The sequence below is a fragment of the Diaphorina citri genome, unplaced genomic scaffold (assembly GCF_000475195.1).
Source record: "Diaphorina citri unplaced genomic scaffold, Diaci psyllid genome assembly version 1.1 scaffold9, whole genome shotgun sequence".
Classification (NCBI taxonomy): domain Eukaryota; kingdom Metazoa; phylum Arthropoda; class Insecta; order Hemiptera; family Psyllidae; genus Diaphorina; species Diaphorina citri.
This window is the reverse complement of record NW_007377448.1, coordinates 387,557-409,650: the sequence shown is the minus strand read 5'-3', so window position 1 is coordinate 409,650 and position 22,094 is coordinate 387,557. Positions and strand designations below refer to the sequence as shown.

The 22,094-nt window shown below is 38.2% G+C and overlaps 3 protein-coding genes across 6 annotated transcripts in view; 1 reads left to right on the top strand and 2 right to left on the bottom strand.

The window, feature by feature from the left end:
• LOC108251877 (DNA repair endonuclease XPF-like) overlaps nt 1-1,012 on the top strand; it is a 6,549-nt gene extending 5,537 nt beyond the window's left edge. The window contains exon 3 of the mRNA XM_026820569.1: nt 253-1,012. Within this exon, the coding sequence (XP_026676370.1) occupies nt 253-632 (380 nt within the window). The 3' untranslated portion in view covers nt 633-1,012. The remainder of the gene's footprint in view (nt 1-252) is intronic.
• The window catches only part of LOC103505434 (histone-lysine N-methyltransferase Su(var)3-9-like), a 23,256-nt gene extending 13,620 nt beyond the window's left edge, over nt 1-9,636 (bottom strand). Inside the window, exon 1 of the mRNA XM_026820688.1 lies at nt 9,458-9,636. The gene's annotated coding sequence lies outside the window, so the exon portion shown is untranslated. The remainder of the gene's footprint in view (nt 1-9,457) is intronic.
• LOC103505424 (26S proteasome non-ATPase regulatory subunit 4) lies at nt 6,914-22,094 on the bottom strand. 4 transcript variants are annotated; one of them, XM_026820700.1, is made up of 9 exons: nt 12,324-12,485; nt 11,747-11,887; nt 11,381-11,495; nt 10,975-11,130; nt 10,438-10,650; nt 10,010-10,205; nt 8,252-8,353; nt 7,808-7,965; nt 6,914-7,581 (listed from the first exon to the last, which is right to left on the bottom strand). In XM_026820700.1, exons 1-9 carry the CDS (start codon nt 12,347-12,349, stop codon nt 7,510-7,512), a joined length of 1,179 nt encoding a protein of 392 aa, XP_026676501.1. In that variant the 5' UTR covers nt 12,350-12,485; the 3' UTR covers nt 6,914-7,509. The 4 variants fall into 4 exon arrangements, with proteins under 4 accessions (XP_026676501.1, XP_026676507.1, XP_026676513.1 ...); XM_026820706.1 differs by lacking the exons at nt 6,914-7,581; nt 11,747-11,887; nt 12,324-12,485 and adding exons at nt 21,514-21,654; nt 22,037-22,094 and having other exon boundaries at nt 7,688-7,965; XM_026820712.1 differs by lacking the exons at nt 6,914-7,581; nt 11,747-11,887; nt 12,324-12,485 and adding exons at nt 21,514-21,654; nt 21,910-21,928 and having other exon boundaries at nt 7,688-7,965.

Below are 22,094 nucleotides of genomic sequence, written 5' to 3'. Positions count from 1 at the left end.
TTTGAAGGTTCTTCTTCTGTAATATTACATCTGTATTCAACTATTCACTCTAGGAGCCTTTATTTATCGCCTACAATGCAGACGCGCTACCTTCCAAAATAGGCTGGCTAAAGTTTCTTAAATTAAAATATTTTTTTTTTTCTTTTTAAGCCTCTTCCTTTTTCGTCCTACTCTTTAGGATAAAATTCGCCCCGGACAGGATCGAACGCACGACCTACTGTTTACATATCTGCTTAATGTATTCTATTTCAGGAGTAACGAGTAAGAACAAGGCAGCTGTTCTCAACCGAGGCTCCAGTCTCCCCGCACTGTGCAAACTGAGTGAGCAAGAGTTGTGCAGTCTAGTAGAGAATACTACACTAGGTAATGCTCTGTACAAAGCACTGCACACTCGTCCCGAAGTCATTAGTGGTAGCTTGGTAACGCGAACTAAGAAACATCAGAGATTCCGAGCGACCAAAGCTGCAGCTAATAGCGAGCAAGAGTTGTGCAGTCTAGTAGAGAATACTACACTGGGTAATGCTCTGTACAAAGCACTGCACACTCGGCCCGAAGTCAGTAGTGGGAGCTTGGTATCGCGAACTGAGAAACATCAGAGATTCCGAGCGACCAAAGCTGCAGCTAAGAAATAGCGAGCAAGAGTTGTGCAGTCTAGTAGAGAATACTGCACTAGGTAATGCTCTGTACAAAGCACTGCACACTCGGCCCGAAGTCAGTAGTGGTAGCTTGGTATCGCGAACTGAGAAACATCAGAGATTCCGAGCGACCAAAGCTGCAGCTAAGAAATAGTGAAACTAAGGAGTAAAGAGAAGAAATAGTGAAATTAAGGAAGAAATAGGAAGTAAAACTAAAGAGAAGTAGTGAAACTACGATAACAAGACTCTTCAGTAATTTTGCTTATTTTCTATATTCGATTGTCTACGTTTAATATTTTGTATACTAGATTTTGTTAATTTTTTGTTTGATAAAATGTTGTAAAATTAAATATCCCAATGTTCCTATTGAAAAGAAATTGTGTTTGTTTCCTCTTTTCTTTAGAATAAAAAAACCTTCTTCTGATAGAGCTGAAAATTTTCAAGACAAAAAGAAATGACTAGTTGATTTGTTTTAGATAGGTAAGAATAATAGTGGCTTTCTTCTTTTACCAACCAAATCTGATCAAATGAAATAGAAAATTTATTGGGTGGGTATTATAGTCTCTTATGTTGGCACACTCTAATAAATATAAATAAAAAAATATAGTCTCTTTCCTCTATCAAAATTTAATCGATTTATCTCGGGATCTAGAAGTCGTAGAAGAAAAAGAAAAATTCCGTTGGTCCTCATTTTTCCTACTCTAAATGAAAACACAAGAGATACTATGATAGAGGCTGCTCCCAGTATGACTACAGATGTTAGATAGATCACCTTAGATAGGAAACTACAGTAGAACCCATAGTATAACCAAGGAACAAATGAGCCCATGATAAGCAATGCTATACCACAGTAGTCCAGCCTGAAATGAAAACATAACAATGTTAATAATAACTACAGTAGAACCCATAGTATAACCAAGGAACAAATGAGCCCATGATAAGCAATGCTATACCACAGTAGTCCAGCCTGAAATGAAAACATAACAATGTTAATACCTAATAACTACAGTAGAACCCATAGTATAACCAAGGAACAAATGAGCCCATGATAAGCAACACTACACTGTCTTCACTGCACTGTACGTGAAATAGAACTTACTTGCTGAATAGTCTGCCTACATGTTCCGAGTGACAGTGCAGTGTATGGAACGCAAAGGAAAAAAGTTCGATAAAGTTAAAGTCAGATCGGAACCACTGGCTTTCTATCCTGTCTTTAAAAATCCATGGTAGGACAGTTAGAAAAAAAGAAATAAACACTATCTCACTTACCCAAATATCACATTTGCCTGGGAAATATCTCTCCGGTACCCGCAACGCATAGATGAGACCCCCGATAATGTAGAGTACGCCCATCAGTAATAACCAGCCTAGACTAGCCTGAGCTACCTTACTGAACCAGCCTTCCACATAACCGTAATGCATAGCAGGTACTACACCACTCAGACCTGTGAAATCAAATACAATAATCATGAGTAGTAACCAGCCTAGACTAGCCTGAGCTATTGTCTAGCTAGGGGACGTTAAACAGAGAACAGAGAGTAGACTAGCATAGCGTCTGGCTGTGCGACTATAAACAGGGAGAAGAACAGCTAACCCTAACCAGGCTAGGTAGAAAGGGTTCTCTCTGCTTGAAAAGAACATGCACAAGTCCTCACGATGGTTGACTGTGGTTCAGGACGAGCCAATTAAACATGGCTAGAGACCATCACCCTGGTGTATAACTGATAGAAGAGATATTATCTCTATTTTGTCATCAACTCATTACCTTTGGGCTATAGCTAAGATCGCTACAACAACAGCCGAGCCTGAGCTACCCCGATAAAAATCTGGATGCGGCATTGGTATAGTATAGTAAAGTGCTTTGCTTAGACTGTATCGAATTAGGACATGCAATCTGTACCGAATTTGGGGGCACGGTTGGTCCAGTGGTAACGCGCTTGCTTGCCATGCAGAAATATGAACCCTGATCATGGGAAGAATTCGAGATTCGTAGTAGCTTAACCCATTTGGGCTTAAGTGGGCTTTTGGAATAATAGGAGATACATGTGTGTTGTTACCTTATTCTGTATGCATCAAAGCAGAATAGATATATTGACAAATAAAAACAGTACTGCCCACCATTGCCTTAAGGGTAATGGGGGAGCAAGAGATAGAACACTGAAGGTAATCTAAAGGGATTGCGTTGGTCATGGGAACAATAGGAGATACATGTGTGTTGTTAACTTATTCTGTATGCATCAAAGCAGAATAGATATATTGACAAAATAAAAACAGTACTGCCCACCATTGCCTTAAGGGTAATGGGGGAGCAAGAGATAGAACACTGAAGGTAATCTAAAGGGATTGCGTTACACATTTTGGAGACGGAGGTTGCTTTGTATGAAAAAATTTGCACCACCATTTTCGTGTTCCTGGTAAAAAGGCCTTTAATTTGATATATAGGTCGACCAGGTTTGGATAAGTCCTTCTATGGGGACAGACTGACTGACGGACAGACACCGAAGCGAATACAATAGTCCGTCCACTATACCTTTTATTATTAGTAATAATAAAGGAAGGACGGACTAAAAAGTCAGACCTAGTTGGTTCGAAAGGTAGCGCGTCTGCCTTATAAGCGCTACATCGTGGGTTCGATTCCCACCAAAGGCGAAGGTTTAAACAGTTAAGGTTCGTTTTCTGAACGGCTGGCTTTCACCTGTTCTGTCTTCTTTGAGATTTTAGGATAAGGCCTCTGTTGTTACAATTCCCTCTATCAAACTTGGGGGGATAAAATGAAAAGTGTAGGTACATAGGTATGTAGGTAAAGCAATAGACCTTTAGAAAACCTTCATGTTCTAAGCGAATACAATAGTCCGTCCACTATACCTTTTATTATTAGTAATAATTAATAATAAAGGAAGGACGGACTAAAAAGCCAGACCTAGTTGGTTCGAAGGGTAGCGCGTCTGCCTTGTAAGCGCTACATCGTGGGTTCGATTCCCACCAAAGGCGAAGGTTTAAACAGTTAAGGTTCGTTTTCTGAACGGCTGGCTTTGACCTGTTCTGTCTTCTTTGAGATTTTAGGATAAGGCCTCCATTGTTACAATTCCTTCTATCAAACTTGGGGGGATAAAATGAAAAGTGTAGGTACATAGGTATGTAGGTAAAGCAATAGACCTTTAGAAAACCTTCATGTTCTAATTGATAGAACTTATTTCAACATGGATACAAAATTTTCCATCTGACAAAGAAAGAAAGAAGCATTATTTTAAGTGTTATACTTAAGAGTAGAATATAGGTTGATTTACACATGTCATTCTTGACATCGAGCATGTTTTCAACCAATCATAGGAAAGTATTTTGGCTTTTGAAAATTACTTTATTCTGATTGGATTAAAAAGCGTCGGTGCTGTGTCCGACAGTTTAGTGTAAATCGCCCTTATACGTACTAAATATTAAGTGTAAATTTAAAAACAAGCTAAATTTTCTTAAGCCTGCTACACACGCTTTAATATTATTTGGTACTATTTCAAGTTCACATTAATCGTAGAAACCCATCGTTCATGATTATATCGTACGTAAAAATCGTAGCATGTGTAGCAGGCTTCATATTTCTAGATAGGAAAGAAAGAGTGCTCAATGTATTAGAAATAGAACTACCTGGGTGGGCTCTGTTCCACGAATCTACTCTGCGCTTTGCAAATGATCCCTTGTCTGCCTGGTCGAAATGTGACTCTCCAACCAAAAAGATGCGAGAAGAAGTGCAAGAATTCAAAGTAAAATGTATGTATCGTGGAAATGACCCACTGTTTGGTATATTTTAGTCGCATTTCCCTTTAACAAATTTCAGATGGTAATGGAGGGAAATGTGGAAATGATACAATGCCAGGCAATGCTCCATTTCCCCATTTTCCATCATTACCACCTGAAAATTGCAAAAGAAAAATACGCCTTTCCTTAAAATAAAAGTGAGATAGTTTTAGCAGCACTTTTTTTTTTTTTTTCTTTTTTTCATTTTCGGAGAGATTACCCAAATCTAAATAAAAAAAGAGCGCCACTAAAACTCTCTCGAAATAAACAAAATAAATGGACAAAAACTTTACGGGGAAAATAATATGACTAAAAATAGTATGTAACAGTAATATTTATTTTAGCTATAAACCTACACGAAACACAAGCACACGATATAAAAATCCGAAATAGACATATTTAAAAAAAAAAAAAAAAAAATGTCTGTAATAAATTAATTCTTTGAAATATGAGAGACCCGACTACTAGAGCCATTTTTTGGTTTAATGTCTGTAATAAATTAATTCTTTGACATGAGAGACCCGACTACTAGAGCCATGTCTTGATCCTCGATTTCATCATACTAAATGGCATTTCATGGCTTGGATTCAAACCACCAATCCCTGTATCCTAAGACCATTGCACTGACCAATGCAACACTGAGGTTGCTTTTAACAAATGTTCTTGTTCATACAGCTAGATTTTCCTTTTATCTGTTCCAAGGTTTCAACCCTTATGTTAGCAGCGATTTTTTCCCCTCTTTCTTTCGATAGTAAAAAAAATGGTAATCATTCTCGACCAAAGTTTATACAGAGTCCTGTCAGGTGTTTAAACATTTTCATAAGGGCACATCATCCAAGGGCTAAAATGGTCTGGTATTTCAAGGTCTGGATTTTTTTTTTTCTCTACAAATAGAATAAAAACTTACAAAATATGTTAAATTTGAATTACATTCTTACAAAATTCGTCGAAGAAATACAAATTACAAAAGAAGGGCGGACAAAAGTATAAGTACGAGTAAATTTTAGGACGTCTATGAAAAAAGGGATATTTTCCGTATTCAAAAAATAGTCCTCCGTTCATAAAATTCTTCACTTGAAATTTTGAGGTTTAAATTGTAGTTTTTCTATTTCATAGCTAGTGTAAAAATAAAGGCTTTTGTTTCCTGGTAAAAAAAAAAAAGATTTAAAATTTCGTGGGAGCTGAGAGTATAGAGTAGGTACATATGAAGCTAGAGAATAAAAATAAATTTTCTGGTAAAAATAAAATAGAAATAAATTTCGATTTATCATCAGACCAAAGATTTCTGGTAAAAAAAAAGAGAAATAAATTTCGATTTAAAATTTCATCAGAGCACATCACAGCTGACTGAGGGGCCGGAAGAAAGAAGGTATATGTAGGGCCCTGGTAGCAGACTGAGGGCCAGAGAGATGGTAGATGGGGGGGGTCTCCTTACCAGAAGAAAGACGGTGTCTGTGACATCTCATATAGGAGGGTGGGGGCCTCACAGGGGACCTAGTATAGGAGGGTAGGGGCCTCACAGGGCTACAGGTTGAGGAGCCTCACACCCGCCTGAGGATAGACGGTACATGGCCATCTCTGTAATACCGTGGTAGTGTACAAATGCCGCGGATACCACCAACACGTGAAATATTTGATGCGACTGGAACTGTGGACATCAGAGGAAATGAAATAAAAGAAATGTTGGTTAAGTCAACGAATTTATTTCTGCCATCCTAGGTTATTGGGTGTTTGGATCTGCCTCACAATACATAATGGAGCAGTTGCAAATGGGTAAAAATTATAAATAAATGGTCGATTCCTATGTAAAAAGTTGGGAAAAATCCAAATCTGAGGTCAAAACTCCGAAAAAATAACTGTAAAAGGTCGAGAATTCAATTTTTATTTTCCGTTCTAATGAAAGAGTTTAAATATGTGTGACGTCAGACTTTACGCAGTTGTTTTTTTCGGTCCGCTAGGTAAAAAAAAGGTCTTGTGTGCAACGAAAGTTAAATACATTGAAATAGAATTAATTAAACAATAGAATAAACAATTAAAAATACCGGCCAAGTCCACAAAGAGAGTAGCGCATCTGCCTTGTGAGCGCTAAATCTTGGGTTCGATTTCCGCCCGGGGAGGATTTTATCCAAAACAGATAAGGTTCATTCTCGGAACGGCTGGCTTTCTTCTTTCTATCTTATCTCCTTTCTCTCTTCGCTTTTGCGACGATAGACCTTAGCCATTTCAGTTCCCTCTATCAAACCCCTTTTTTATGAACATAATTTATTATACAGGAAATTTTGCTGAACTTCCCCTACGAGTTTAACATCAGTGTGTAATTATACCTAATTACTAAGGTGTTTATTGGTTGGTAAATTGTTTGCAAACCAATGCCAAAGAAGTGTACTTACTAAGGTGTTTATTGGTTGGTAAATTGTGAGTTTCGATTAATTGGGAAGGGGAAGTTTTTAAAAGCTCCCTGTTTTCAATAAAAAAAAACACACCCACTCTTTCGTACAAAATGAATATACCTACATATTTATCGATTTACCAACTATCATCTAAATATAAATCTAAGTTCTTGCAAAGTTTGAAATAAAATACGATCCCGTAGATCCAGTCGTAACTTCGCAACTTTCATTAAGATAAAAGGCAAACCATAAAGGGATTTACGACTATATCTTAAAATTGTTTAGAAATGATGAAAAGAAAGTAAAAAATAAACATTGTACCATCTCTCTCCCTCTAACACCATAATTCTCTTTCTCTCTAATTTTCTCTCTCTCTCCCTTCCTCACTTTCTATATATCCCTCTAATTCTTTCTTTTTTTTTTCTCTCTCTTGTTCTTTCTTCTCCCTCTACTTTATTCCATATTCTCTTTCCTACCATTCCACATCCGTGCCCCTCTACTACTTGTTGTTCTCCCCCTTCAGTATTTCTTATTCTATCTTCAGTTCCTTTTTCTATTTCTTCCTCTCTTACATCCTTCTCTTCCCGTCTCTCTTTCCTCTTTTAAATGTCTATTTTTATCCCATATTCATATTTTTTCTCTATTCCTTCTTCCATAACACATACTTTATTTTTCCTCCCTCTCTCATCCGTGTTCTATTTCTTCTCTTTCTTCTCGTCCTTCTTCTTGGCAGGTTTCTCAGCGCTGGAGCTGAGCGCATGTCGCACCTCGGTCCTTTTTCTATTTCTTCCTCTCTTACATCCTTCTCTCCCCGTCCCTCTTTCCTCTTTTTAATTTCTATTATTCCATATTCATATATTTTTTCTCTATTCCTTCCTCCATAACACATACTTTATTTTTCCTCTCTCTATCATCCGTGTTCTATTTCTTCTCTTTCTTCTCGTCCTTCTTCTTGGCAGGTTTCTCAGCGCTGGAGCTGAGCGCATGTCGCACCTCGGCACTCTGCGGGTCCACACCGGGCAGATTCTCCAGGACACTCTGCAGGAATGCAGCATCGTTCACCATTTCATCTGTGTCCATGGGTTCAGCTTTGGCCTCTTCGGAGGCCGCAGCACTGGCCGGAGCCTTGGATGAGGAGGCCGCTGGCTCCTCTGGAAACGAGAGGAAGGAAAAAAGGATAGAACAATATATTCAAAATTCAATGGAATAAGTTTTTGTTGACTTATTTTGGTACATACACTTGGTAAAACAATTTAAACATTAAAAAAGGGCCCTGTCTTTGGCCAGTTAAGTTTCAAATAAAATTGATAAGATCCAAGACGAGCAAAGGGGACGGAACAAATCTTGAAAAATGACAGCGTTCCTCTTATTGTTTGGCCCAGTTTATATCCCATAAAAAACTTCTTCTAAGTTTGAACAATCTCAAATATCACTCACGTGTATCCTGCATCGACATCTGCATGGCGAACGCAATCTGTTCCTCTTCAGTCATGGTGGCAAAGTCCGGCTGTCCGCCGACAGGATGCGCCGCTGTCGCCATGTCCCTGAAGTTACAAACGTTGGTAGAAAAAAATCCAAAAATTATACAGGGTACGACAAAATCCCGACAATTTCATTGGTAGAAGTTACCAACGAAAAGGTACAAAAGTCAATGATGAGGGAAAAAATATACAAAAAAATCCCACATTTTATTAATTCCCACATGAATCCGGAGCATTTTTCAAAAGAAACGAAAAAAAAATTCTTCGTTTTTCATGACTCTGTTGGTAGCTTTCAAATATCACCGCAAGAAAGCGCTGTATGGAGAGTTTCAAGTGGCCCTACCTATTCACAAGTAATGGCAATAAACTCCTAATACCTAATGAATGTAACTAACTATAGTGATCTTCTTTCACATAGCAACTTCAGTGTCCAAATGATTTATAGCCTGAGCACAACAGGTCCAATAAACCGTGTAGGAACAGAATAGTTGATGGACATTCTACATAAAAGTTAGTTATTATTAAATATGTTTATATTAGACATCCTAGGTTATAAAGTTATTAAATAGGTAACTACAAAACTTATTACCTTTATATGATACAATGGATACACGTTCTGGTTTTGATCTTAGGATAAGAGGATAAGATCAAAACTGGAATGTGTATTCATTGTACCATATAAGTAAAGGTAATAATTAAGTTTTGTAGTTACCTATTTCATAACTTTAAAAGTTAGTGTTACTTTATTACTGAACTTCCCAGTGTTTATATTGAGTATGCTAGTACAGCTCAACTTACGGAGCAAAAAATGAGAGATAAATGTAGTTTGTCTACCCAATGAATAACCATTTACATTATCTTGGACTCATTCCTCAAAGGAGTCCTCACTTAGATATTTTACAGTTCTTTCACTCTAGGAGTCTAGGCACAAAAGGAACTGTGTATTTGTTTTTACTATTTTGCTGTGTGAGGAGTGGTAAGTTTTTGGTGAAAATTATTGCTAGGAAAGAGCAAGAGCCCGCGGAGATGACTCCTACTAAACAAAATTCAATTTAATTTGGTAGGTAGGTACAGTACTTGCAGCTAGAAATGTACCTACCATTGCCATTGCAAAGCTGACACTTGTCTAGTCTTCTAGAAACATTTTTTAAAAAGTACTTACTTGGATTGAAGGAACTCCACTCTCCACAAATTGATTCTCTTGTGTCCGAGGAGGTAGGTAATATTTAAATGCAATAGTTTTGTCAATTTAATTCAGAATTAAAATAATCAAATTAAAAAAAAATAATAATAATAAAAATTAACTGGTCTGCGAAAATCGCGCCATGAAATTTTTCCAAAAATCAAAGCTAGGTATACAAAAGTGTTGAGCTAAACGGACTCTGTCATGTCCTACTTTAACAGTCCAAGTAAAGCACTGTAAAAAATCATTTTTGCATGTTCTCTTTCAGATTCTAGAAGACATCAGTGGTAACACATTTGTCTCGAATCCTAACGCACCACAGGCTGACCACAATGCAGAAACTCATCAGTTTACTCGCACCAAAGAACAGGATCATCTGCTTGGCATATTCTCACATGAAGAAGTTACAGGCAAGTATTGATTTGCAGGATTTTTCTTCTTCTTCTTCTTCTTCATCTTCTTCTTCATCTTTAAAGTTTTCATAGAGGGGACTGTAATGACAGAGGTCTTATCGATCCAAAGCTGTCGCCACAGGGGTAGTGTCCATGCTCATCGCTAGGGCGCGCTCCAGCATCGCCTCTTCTGACCCGGGGGCATCCTTGGCCTCCGCAGTCGGCTTCGGGACGGCGGAGGAGGCGGATGTGTCTGCTCCTGAGGCTCCCTCTGCCGCGCGCCGGGCTTCGGATTCTTGCCGTGCCCGCTGCTCTTCCATTGAGACGCGAAGTGCCTGTGTGACAAGTTGAGTGGAAGAGAGATGAGTTTAAGTTATTTAAGATTCATGAAATATTTTTTTACCAAGCTGTAAGATATTGACTGCGGGCAGCGGGAAAAATGCCCATGAAATTGTAACTGGTACAGAGTCAATCCTGTTTATTGTGTAAATAAATACCTAAATAAATAATTAAAGTTTTCAGTGACACAAATTGACCCATTTGCAATCAAACCATGTAAATACTTACCAAAGCCAGTTCGGGATCTTCGTTGGGATCAACACCAAATTCATAGGAGGATCCTGGGGCACCTCCCGCACCATCTTCTCCCTGTATGATGGGTGATGATATAAGAGCATCGGATAGATGAGGTCCTACGGCTACCGTCACCATGTGACTACCCGAGCCATCCTTGCCGTTGAGTGTGCTGATGAATGTGTTGAGAAGTTCTGTGTTCACCACCTGATGATATTGTGAGTGAGGGGATAAGAAAGGATTGAGATTAAAATTGGATTTCGAAGACTTTTTTTTACTTAGCTCAAGCAAAAGTTGCCAGTAAGCTCTCTCTCCCTCCCTCTCCTATCTTTCCTCTCTCTTCTCTCTCATCACTTTTTTGTAATTAGTAGGGTATACCTATTTTAAGTGACAGAGGTTCAATCTCTACCCAGAGCATACTTTATCCAAAAGAGATAAAGTTCATTGTTCGTACAGCTAATTTTTTCCTACCCTTTCCTCCTTCTCTCTTTTATTTTGAAATAACAATAAGATAAAAAAAAAGTCCCTTACCTCTTCTCCAAAAGACACAATATCCACATTGACTTTCTCCTTTTTCAGACGTTTGGCCAGCTTTGTAAGCTCTCTTTCTTCCAAGTCAACAGGGCTGCCAACAAATGCTATGATTCTCATTTTGTGATTCTTGCCTTGCCTGTGTTTCAATGCCAGCTGAAAAAGAGAGAAAAAAAAAATACCAATAAAATGGGTTATGTATAGTTTTACAGAGTAAAATAAAAAAAAAATAAAAAATAAAATAAAATAGAAAGTAAAAAATGCATGTGTCAGATGCACAAATTAATAAATACTGTGACATATAAATATGATAGCCACAAAAAATATGAAGCAGCTGGATTCACAAGAATTAAGTTTCACCCCACATATTAAATAGGTATGTAAATCATAGTCTACTCAAACTCACATGTGCAATTCTAATCCCAGTCATGAAATTGATGTTACCATTTGGCTGTACTTGGTGAAGTTTGGACAAAATTCTGCCAACATCTGAGGTCAAAGTTGCCAAAACTTCAACAGAGCTGAAAATAAAAAAAATGTATCATGTCAATGGACTTTGGAAAGGTTTGGAATAATTTTCAAGTCACCTGAAAGGGGGTGGATTTCATCAACCTTCTTTTTAAAACCTAACAGTTTGTTAGCTCAACAAGTCCAAACAAATCAAATGGAACTTAAATCTAGTTAGCTTAACAGTGGTTAAGTAAGCCTAAACAAATCATATGGAATTTACAAGCCTGATACTATATCCTCACCCAAGAGATCTTATACTCACTCTGCCATGGCTAAGAGGCCAACATTGTTTTCTGGGTTGGATCTAGTTTTGGAATGGCAAACCAAATTGACAGCATCTTGTTGTGCCTGTAGTCTTGTCGGAAGAAAGTCACCATTTCTCATGAAGTCACTGTTGTCCACACTGAAAAATAATTTGAACACAAAGTTTGAGCCATGGTCTAAATATTTTACTTACCAGTTTATTATTATTATTTTATTATTATTACTACAAACCTGTATGGAAACTTCCAAGTTTCCCCGTTGGCTCTGAATAAAGTTAAGCGGTCAAACTTTCTTGACTTGGCGGGGCGGAGCGCTACCGCGCTCCTTAATACTGAGAGCATAACTGCGGTTTTCGATAGCATAATATTCAGGAATTGACTACTAGGTCAATCGCAATGCTGTGCCCACTACAATCATAAATAATTGGAGTAGAGAGTATACCTAAAGGGCAAAGGGGTTGAAAATTCTTGTCCATTTTTCATCAAAAGGTGAATGCAGTAAAATTTTGCTGCATCATCCTGGCCAAAAGGTACTCCCGTCTCAAAGTATTGTGATCAAGATACAAGTCAACTTACCAGATCATGGTACTTTCCAAAACCATCCTTGTGGGATTTTCTTTCAACAAATTCGATAAAAAATGAAATACAGGACCACTTTTGGAGAAAAACTTGGGAAAAACTTCAGGATGATTTTAATTTTTGAGATTTTTAAAAAATTCAAATTTTCCTTTCAACTTTTATCAACGAGCACAAAGGAATTCATTTTGGAAATGAGTCACGTCGCGGGAAAATTCAAATTTAGTGAACGATTGCTGATGATAAGTGGAAGGGGTGAACTTTTTCTAGACTTTTCCAAGTTTTTCTTTTATTCTTTTTTACTTTTGTCTATTATTGATCAGAGGAGAGGTTTTTCCTAGAGAGAGGTAAGTTTTCAAGATATTTCTCCTTCTCCATCATTTACACCTTCTCCCTTCAGTTGAACGTGAGAAAAACATGTGTGCCTGTTACTGTTACAATCAGGTGGGTAGGTATTGAATTGAACACTTTGAAACCTTTGAATGTATACCCAATCTACCTTCATGGATTATTGAAATTAATACTTCTTGTTTAACTCCCAAGTTTAAAGCTTTCCGAATCAGAAATTTTACTCACCAACCCTTCAGACTCAAATAAATGTCCTTTTTGTACAGCTAAATGTTGAACCTTTTCTTTTTACAGGTGCTCTAAATTTCTGTTAAAATGGGAGAGAACAAACCCTTGTTCAGGACTTTAAATGCCGAGGACCCTGATCCAGAAACTACGGAGATTGAAAGCTTGTGCATGAATTGTGGTGAAAATGTAAGTTTCCTCTGGTCTTTTTTTTTTTTTTTTTTGCAAACTGCAATTTAATTTAGCCAGCAGGTTGAGCATAATGAATGCTGCAGTTCCTGGTAGATTGCTGTAGCTGGATAGTTCTTGAAGGGAGGGTAAAATTCCTGTAATCCTGATTTCCCCTTCAAATTTCTCAATTTTCAGGGCACAACCAGATTGCTATTGACAAGAATCCCATTCTTCAAAGACCTCGTACTCATGTCATTCGAGTGCCCTCATTGTGGCTACAAGAACAACGAGATACAACCAGGTGGTCAGATAGAGGAGAAAGGTGTCCGAATCAATCTCAAAGTAGAAAATGCAAAAGATTTGAACAGAAATGTGGTTAAATCTGATTTTGCATCCATCAAAATTCCAGAGTTGGACTTTGAAATTGCTTCCCAAACACAGAAAGGAGGTGAGTCCAAAGAGTGGGTAGTTGGGTACATGCACTTGACTTTTTTGTTTCCTTGTACATATAAAAATATTAATGAAATTTTATATTCAGCCCAACACTTTAAAACAAATATTAGTGGTTTTCTTTAAAAAATAAATAATAATTATTATTATTATTATTATTATTATTTTTGGATTAATCAAATGAGGAAAGGTATAAGTATTGAAGAACCAGTCTGGTTAGGAATCTTGAGGGATAAATCAGATCAGAAGCATGCTCAAATTTATTTGATTTTGTGGGGTGGAGCACTACCACTCCTTAATAAACTCTGAATACTTAATTAAAGTTTTAATAGTTTCATGACCCACTTCAAGTTGCACAGTAAAATGTTTTATTTATTGTATATTTCAGAGGTCACAACTGTGGAAGGTGTGTTGGATAGAATCATCCGAGGACTCAGTCAAGATCAGGAAACAAGAAGAAGAGATCATATGTATTTGTAAAGTTTAGTTATGTTATTGTTGGTCCTTTTTTTTTAAATGTTTATTTTCTAAATAAATTACGAAAACAACAAATATTTACGGTTTTTAAAAGCGTACAATGAATATTGTGTTATTTTCATCTTTTCATATGAATATTTCATCTTTTCATAGCTCTATTTTATAAGTAGGTACATACATTTTACATAGAATAGAATAGAATATACCTTGTTTATCCTGCCCGAATAGGACTGAAAAGTCCCTTTACCCCAGCAGTCTAAACAAGGTCTCTAAACAAGGTTACATAATGACATACATGACTAAAGTTTACTCTCTATAACTTCTTCTATGTTTCTTCTCTACTACATTCTCTTTTCTCTTTCATCCTCTTTTTCCTCACTTTGAAGTTTTTATTCTTCACTCTTCTTTTCTTCTTGTTCTGTTTCTCTTGTTCCTTCCTTTTCTCTCCTCTGGTTCATTTTGCTCCGAATTTCAATCTTCTTCCTTCATCCTTCTTCTTCTTCTTCTTCTTCTCTTGCTTTTTTCTTGTAGACGTCTACACCTACAATCTACATCCCATCATATGGTACGCGGTTTATGATTTTAATTTTTTGTACCGATTTGTTCGTAGATGCTTCCGCAGTAGATATCCCACTGCTAGGGCTCCCAATTCACTCAGTATGACGGCCGTTACTAACATTTTGAGACTATGTATGAAGTCTTTCTTACCTATTCATTTTTATATGTAGAATGAAAAAAAAGAAAATGTAAGATATCAAATGTGTAAAAAATTTCATCTTCTTCTTCATCTTTAAAGTTTTCATAGAGGGGACTGTAATGACAGAGGTCTTATCGATCCAAAATCGTATAGCGAAGGAGAAAGCCAGCTACCCTGAGAAAGTACCTTGTAACTTTTGGATAAAGATCACCTCGGGCGGGAATCGAACCCGCGACCTAGCGCTTACAAGGCAGTGCTGCCGATTTTGTTCCCCTTTCTTACTAAAAAATCGTCGAGTGGGAATACAATTCTTTCATCCATTTGGTAATTTGGTAATTTATTTGTTCCATAATACAATTAGTTGCTTAGAACATTTCTAATTACTTACATTCTCTAATTACTTACATCCATCCAATTACTTACTTTCTCTATTTTTGTTCTTTCTTTGCATTCTCATCTAATTACGGTCTCCGATAATTACAGGCGAGAAAGACACGGAGCCAACAGCGGAAGGAGTAATGCGTAGCATAGCACAGGGAGAGTTCACGTATGAGAACATGCTGGGAGAAGTTATGCAGTTCCCTACCAATTGTTCCCAGTGTGGCAGCCCCTGTATGACTAACATGAAGATGACAAGTATCCTTTAGTAGAATTCTATGGAAGCTGAATCCAGCAAATGTTTGAGGAAAAAAAATGGAGGGAACTGTAACTGCTAAGGTCTTATCGTCCCGAAAACGAAGAGATAACGAACACGGGATAGGAGAAAGCCGACCGTTCCGAGAACGAACATTATCCATTCAGGATAAAAAAAAATCCGCCCCGATCGGGAATCGAACCCGCGGCCTAGCGCTTATAAGGCAGACGCGCTACCAACCAAGCTAACTAGGCTGGCTACTTCTATTTCGATTATAGCTTTTTGGTTACTTTGTTTGTGTTCTCGTGTTGGTACAGAACTTAAGTGGAAGTATTGTGTCTCTTGTTGTCCATCTGATGAGGGGCAAGCTACAACATAGACCACAAGAGTCTCATGTAACATGTTCTTTTTCCCCCGATTTCGTTTATTCGCCTTCCATCCGCCGTATCACATCACGTTCACAATCTTGTTCTTGGAGGTGGTGGAAGAGTATTTTATCGACGTTTTCTCTGCCTCTTCCTTAACTCCCCCCGCTCTCAGACATTCCCTACTTCAAGGAGGTGGTGATCATGGCTACAACGTGTGACACATGCGGGCATCGAACCAGTGAGGTCAAATTTTCAGTTTCCTCATCACTCCTATTCCCTTGGTCTTCTCGATGTAGTTGTACGACACCCACAGCTCTTCTAGAGTCTCAGCTAGGGGTTCGAGACCCGCGAATGACTTGATATTGTTGCGCGCTAGAGAGAGGACTTTGAGCTTCTTCAGACCGGACAGGCTCGTTTGGTCGGTCCGTATTTTGCACCAATTCTTCTTCGTCCTGGCCTGTTCTTATTTAAATAGGGTTAGCGTTTCTTGTTTTGTTTTACTTTTGTTTACAAGATGGCTGCCCTACTCTAGGGATTTTTATTAGTCCATACTTTCGTGGAACAGGCTGTAGACCTGATAGGAGAAATCAGCCGTTCCGAGAACCTTATCTGTTTATGATAAATTTCGCCCCGGGTGGTAATCGAACCCGCGATCTATCGCTTACAAGGCAGACGCACTACCCTGCAGGCTAACTAAGCTGGCTTTAAAATACTTTTTTACTTAGCATAAAGTATAGCGAAGCTACTGTACTAAAAGAGCTTTCCTAAAGGGAATTAACTGTAAGGTCTTATCGTTCCGAAAGCGAATAAAAATAAATAAATGCGATTTTGTATTATCATTTTGTGTTGAAATAAAACCTGACCTTCCTCAGTTTTTTTTTCTTTTTCCAGTCTGACACCTGTTGTCTGAGTATACCGGAGCTGGATCTCGAAGTGGGAGCGGCGGCATTAGGCGGCAAATTCACCACAGTAGAAGGTCTCCTACGAGATATACAAGGACAGATAGGTGACCGCGGCTCTATGTTCTCGGATGCGGCAGATCCAGACGCTGCAGGCCGAATGAAAGCTTTCCTGGCGAGGCTGGATGATATTTTGACCAACAAGGAGACTATTACGCTCGTCCTGGATGACCCCGCCGGCAATAGTTATGTACAGGTGAGAGGATGTCATTTTTAGTCACCTCAATAATGTTTGAGCACTATGTTTTCGACTTTTCACCGCATTCGTAAAATTTGTAATTATTTCATACATCTTTTTTTTAACGCCTCTTCCCTCTTGATTTCAGAGCACAACGGCACCTGATCCTGATCCTGGCTTGAAGATAACATCCTACGAGAGATCTTATGAACAGAATGAAGATCTGGGTTTGAACGATATGAAAGTAGAGAACTATCAGCTAGATTCCGTACAAGAAGAACCGGAAACCGAGTCATGATAAAACGGATGCAAAATCATAAAGCAATGAAAAGAAAGCCGAGATTAAAGCAAGATATGGTGTTCTTTTATGGTACGTTATGGTTCAAGATGATGTCATTTAGTCACCTCAATAATGTTTGAGCACTATGTTTTCAACATTTCATCGCATTCGTAAAATTTGTAATTATTTCATACATCTTTTTTTTAACGCCTCTTCCCTCTTGATTTCAGAGCACAACGGCACCTGATCCTGATCCTGGCTTGAAGATAACATCCTACGAGAGATCTTATGAACAGAATGAAGATCTGGGTTTGAACGATATGAAAGTAGAGAACTATCAGCTGGATTCCGTACAAGAAGAACCGGAAACCGAGTCATGATGATAGAACGGATGCAAAATCATAAAGCAATGAAAAGAAAGCCGAGATTAAAGCAAGATATGGTGTTCTTTTATGGTACGTTATGGTTCAAGATATGGTACGATTCTTTTATGGTTCAAGATATGGTACGATTTTTAACACCCGAATTAAAACTCCTAATCGAGAGTTTTAACCAAAAGATTCATCTATCAGCAACTAGTCCAATATCACCTCTCCAAATGTGCGGAAAACTGTTTAATTCTAGGTAAATCGCTAATGCTGAATTCTAATTGGTTAATCTCTTGGATTGGTAGTTGTGCATAAGGCGTTGTGCATGTGCATAAGGGTAAGTTCAGTCTCAAAAGAGGCCTCTGCATTAGAGGTGCTAATTGTTAATTCCCGAATAATACAAGTAGATCAAATTGAAAAACTTGTTTTCTAATATTTCGCTCATTGCCAAAAAAAAAAAAAAAAAAACTCGGTAATTTAATCTAGCTAATACCTATTGCATTATTTTTACCTATGGGTTTTATGGAATAACAAAACGAGAATTTGAAACTTTGAGATTTTTTTTATATTCAAGTAAGACAGAATGGAGTATACCTTGTTTAACCTGCTCGAATAGGACTGAAAAGTCCTTTTTCCCCAGTGTAGTATTTTCTGTGAGAATAAAACGCGGGGCCTTCTGATTGGCAAGCGCGTTAGCATAGTGTTAATTCTGTCCCCTAATCACTAATCAGTCCACACTATAACCCTAGAAACCCGTCATATAATTAAGTAGCTACATACATATCCTCTATTTTGTCATAAACTTAAATATAAAGTCTGGAAAAAGCCTCAGTCACTCCATACCTCAGTCAGAAACTCCACTACATTTGGTAGTTTCAAAAAAGTCAGTCAAACATGGCTAAACCAATGAGATTGTGAGATTTCGCTGTGTTTACGTCCAAAGCGGAATCTCATTGGTTCAGCCATGTTTGACTGACTTTTATTTCACATAATAATACAACTCTAGCTAGGACACTCGATCCTATACAAAACCTTTGTTTGCGTGGAAGAGCTCCTTTTGGAGACTTTTATAATAAAGTACAAGTGCTTTATTTAGACCGTCAGCTTAGACCACAGACAGACCACAAAATCGTGCCACACTAAAGCAAAGAAAATGAAAACGCCTTACCATATCGCGCCGCATCCAGAACAAAAGCCACACTGTTGCTATCCTGGTTGAAGTCCAGATTGAAGCAGTACGTCTGGGGAATCGAACCCGCGGCCTAGCGCTTACAAGGCAGACGCGCTACCAACAGTAGCAACCACGCTAACTAGGCTGGCATGAGAGAAATGTCAGAATAGAACTGTATAACTTCTGCTACGCCAAGCAATTAGATGAACGCTGTCATTTCCTTTGTTTTTCTTTGGATAATGGGAACTAGGATTATCAATGAGACATTGTTTGGTATTCTTACCATAAAACACATGATTTTCATACATTTTGGCCAGTTAAGTTTCAAATAAAATTGATAATATCCAAGACGAGCAAAGGGGACGGAACAAATCTTGAAAAATGACAGCGTTCCTCTTATTGCTTGGCCCAGTTTATATCCCATAAAAAACTTCTTCTAAGATTGAACAATCTCAAATATCACTCACGTGTATCCTGCATGGACATCTGCATGGCGAACGCAATCTGTTCCTCTTCAGTCATGGTGGCAAAGTCCGGCTGTCCGCCGACAGGATGCGCCGCTGTCGCCACAGGGGTAGTGTCCATGCTCATCGCTAGGGCGCGCTCCAGCATCGCCTCTTCTGACCCGGGGGCATCCTTGGCCTCCGCAGTCGGCTTCGGGACGGCGGAGGAGGCGGGTGTGTCTGCTCCTGAGGGTCCTTACGTAGGAATCGACTTTTTATCTATAATAGTTTCCCAATTGCAACGCCTCCATTAGGTATGAGCTTACCTGTTAGTCTTGAAGGCCTTCATTTTTGACATCCAATAGTTTTTACAATCTTGGGTTTGAAATCAAAATCACTTCTTCGTGCACGCACACTTCGACATATTCTTATTGTTAGTTGCCATAAACGCGATTTTTTACTTTCTATTTTCCTATTCAAAACTTGGGTAATTATTACACGTTATACTTTATAGTACCTACACACTAATCGACGCAACGTCACACATCTAGGCAATAAAATAGGTCTCGAATTTATTTTCTGGTCAAATAAAAATTTATTTCAAAAAGAAGGAAAAAAAACACCTACGCGCAAAAGATACGAACTCCAACCTCCGGACTACAAATCCCAATCAAGCAACACACGACCGCACGCAAACCAACGCGATTCGAAAAGACCTTCAGTCTTTTGGACATTTCATTCCCCCGTGTGGCAAAAACTAATCACAGATTTCAGACTGATATGGGGAATAGTTTTCGTGATAACAGAATGACGCTTGCATAGCCTCTAGCCTCTCCCATTAAAATTTCATTGAAAAGAGAAACGACCCATTTGTCCCTCTCATCTCATTTTACCAGAGAATTCTTTTCCATTGAGCGATTAGACTATGGTTCAAAGTCTATTAAACTGTAAGCATAAGGCCAGCCAATCACGCTCAGACCGCGATCTCAAAGACTTGGGTGGCACTACTAAAAAAGATTATTGAAATAAGGAAATTGATTGCATAGGAGGACAGGAGGTACTTCCCTTGCCGGTATTGAAAAATGCCGACCCCGCTTGAACGGGAACATGGCAAAGCAAAAGAAGAAGAAGAAGATTGCAAAGGAGGTACTTCGTAATGTTGTGATATCCACAAAAGTTGTGAAAAAGCTCTCATTAATTAATTAATGATTAATTTAATTTGACCTGGGTCTGTCAGAAAGTCTGAGCGTGTGTGGCAGAAAAATCTAGAGTAGAGACCTATGTCTGCCAGCTGGCAGGCCGTCTGAGAAAAGAAGGAACGAGAATTCTACATTATGTGTAAAAATTATGTAAATTTAAATTTTAATGTAGCATTGATTGGACAAAAGTAGTAAGGTAATAGTAATATTGAAGTTTTTATCTATAATAGTTTCCCAATTGCAACGCCTCCATTAGGTATGAGCTTACCTGTTAGTCTTGAAGGCCTTCATTTTTGACATCCAATAGTTTTTACAATCTTGGGTTTGAAATCAAAATCACTTCTTCGTGCACGCACACTTCGACATATTCTTATTGTTAGTTGCCATAAACGCGATTTTTTACTTTCTATTTTCCTATTCAAAACTTGGGTAATTATTACACGTTATACTTTATAGTACCTACACACTAATCGACGCAACGTCACACATCTAGGCAATAAAATAGGTCTCGAATTTATTTTCTGGTCAAATAAAAATTTATTTCAAAAAGAAGGAAAAAAAACACCTACGCGCAAAAGATACGAACTCCAACCTCCGGACTACAAATCCCAATCAAGCAACACACGACCGCACGCAAACCAACGCGATTCGAAAAGACCTTCAGTCTTTTGGACATTTCATTCCCCCGTGTGGCAAAAACTAATCACAGATTTCAGACTGATATGGGGAATAGTTTTCGTGATAACAGAATGACGCTTGCATAGCCTCTAGCCTCTCCCATTAAAATTCATCATGTCAATGGACAAACTTTGGAAGGGTTTGGAATAATTTCCAAAGACACCTGAAAGGGGGTGGGTTTCATCAACCTTCTTTTTAAAACCTAAGGGTAATGTTACACCAAGCACACATTGTTTGCAAACAATGCGTGCTTCGTGTAACATTACCTTTAAACCAACAGCAGCCTGATCAACTTCGCACACACAAAAAAACACTGTTTGCAAGCCAATGTTTGTGGAAAAATGATTGCAAACATTTGCAAATACTGTTTGCAAACAATGCGCGCTTGGTGTAACATTACCCTAACAGTCTATTAGCTCAACAAGCCCAAACAAATCAAATGGAACTTAAAGCTTGTTAGCTTAACAGTGGTTAAGTAAGCCTAAACAAATCATATGGAATTTAACAGCCTGATATATCCTCTCCCAAGAGATCTTATACTCACTCTGCCATGGCTAAGAGGCCAACATTGTTTTCTGGGTTGGATCTCGTTTTGGAATGGCAAACCAAATTGACAGCATCTTGTTGTGCCTGTAGTCTTGTCGGAAGAAAGTCACCATTCCTCATGAAGTCACTGTTGTCCACACTGAAAAATAATTTGAACACAAAGTTTGAGCCATGGTCTAAATATTGCACTAACCAGTTTATTATTATTATTATTACTAGGTACTACAAACCTGTATGGAAACTTCCGAGTTTTTCCATTGGCTCTGAATAAAGTTAATACTGAGAGCATATTAACTGCGGTTTTCGATAGCATAATTCAGGAATTGACTACTAGGTCAATTACAAATCACCATGCTGTGCCCACTACAATCAAAAATTGGAGTAAAGAGTATACCTGAAGGGGTTGAAAATTCTTGTCCATTTTTCATCAAAAGGTGAATGCAGTAAGATTTTGCTGCATCATCCTGGCCAAAAGGGAGTACTGTCTCAAAGTGTTGTGATCAAGATACAAGTCAACTTACCAGATCATGGTACTTTCCAAAACCATCCTTGTGGGATTTTCTTTCAACAAATTCGATA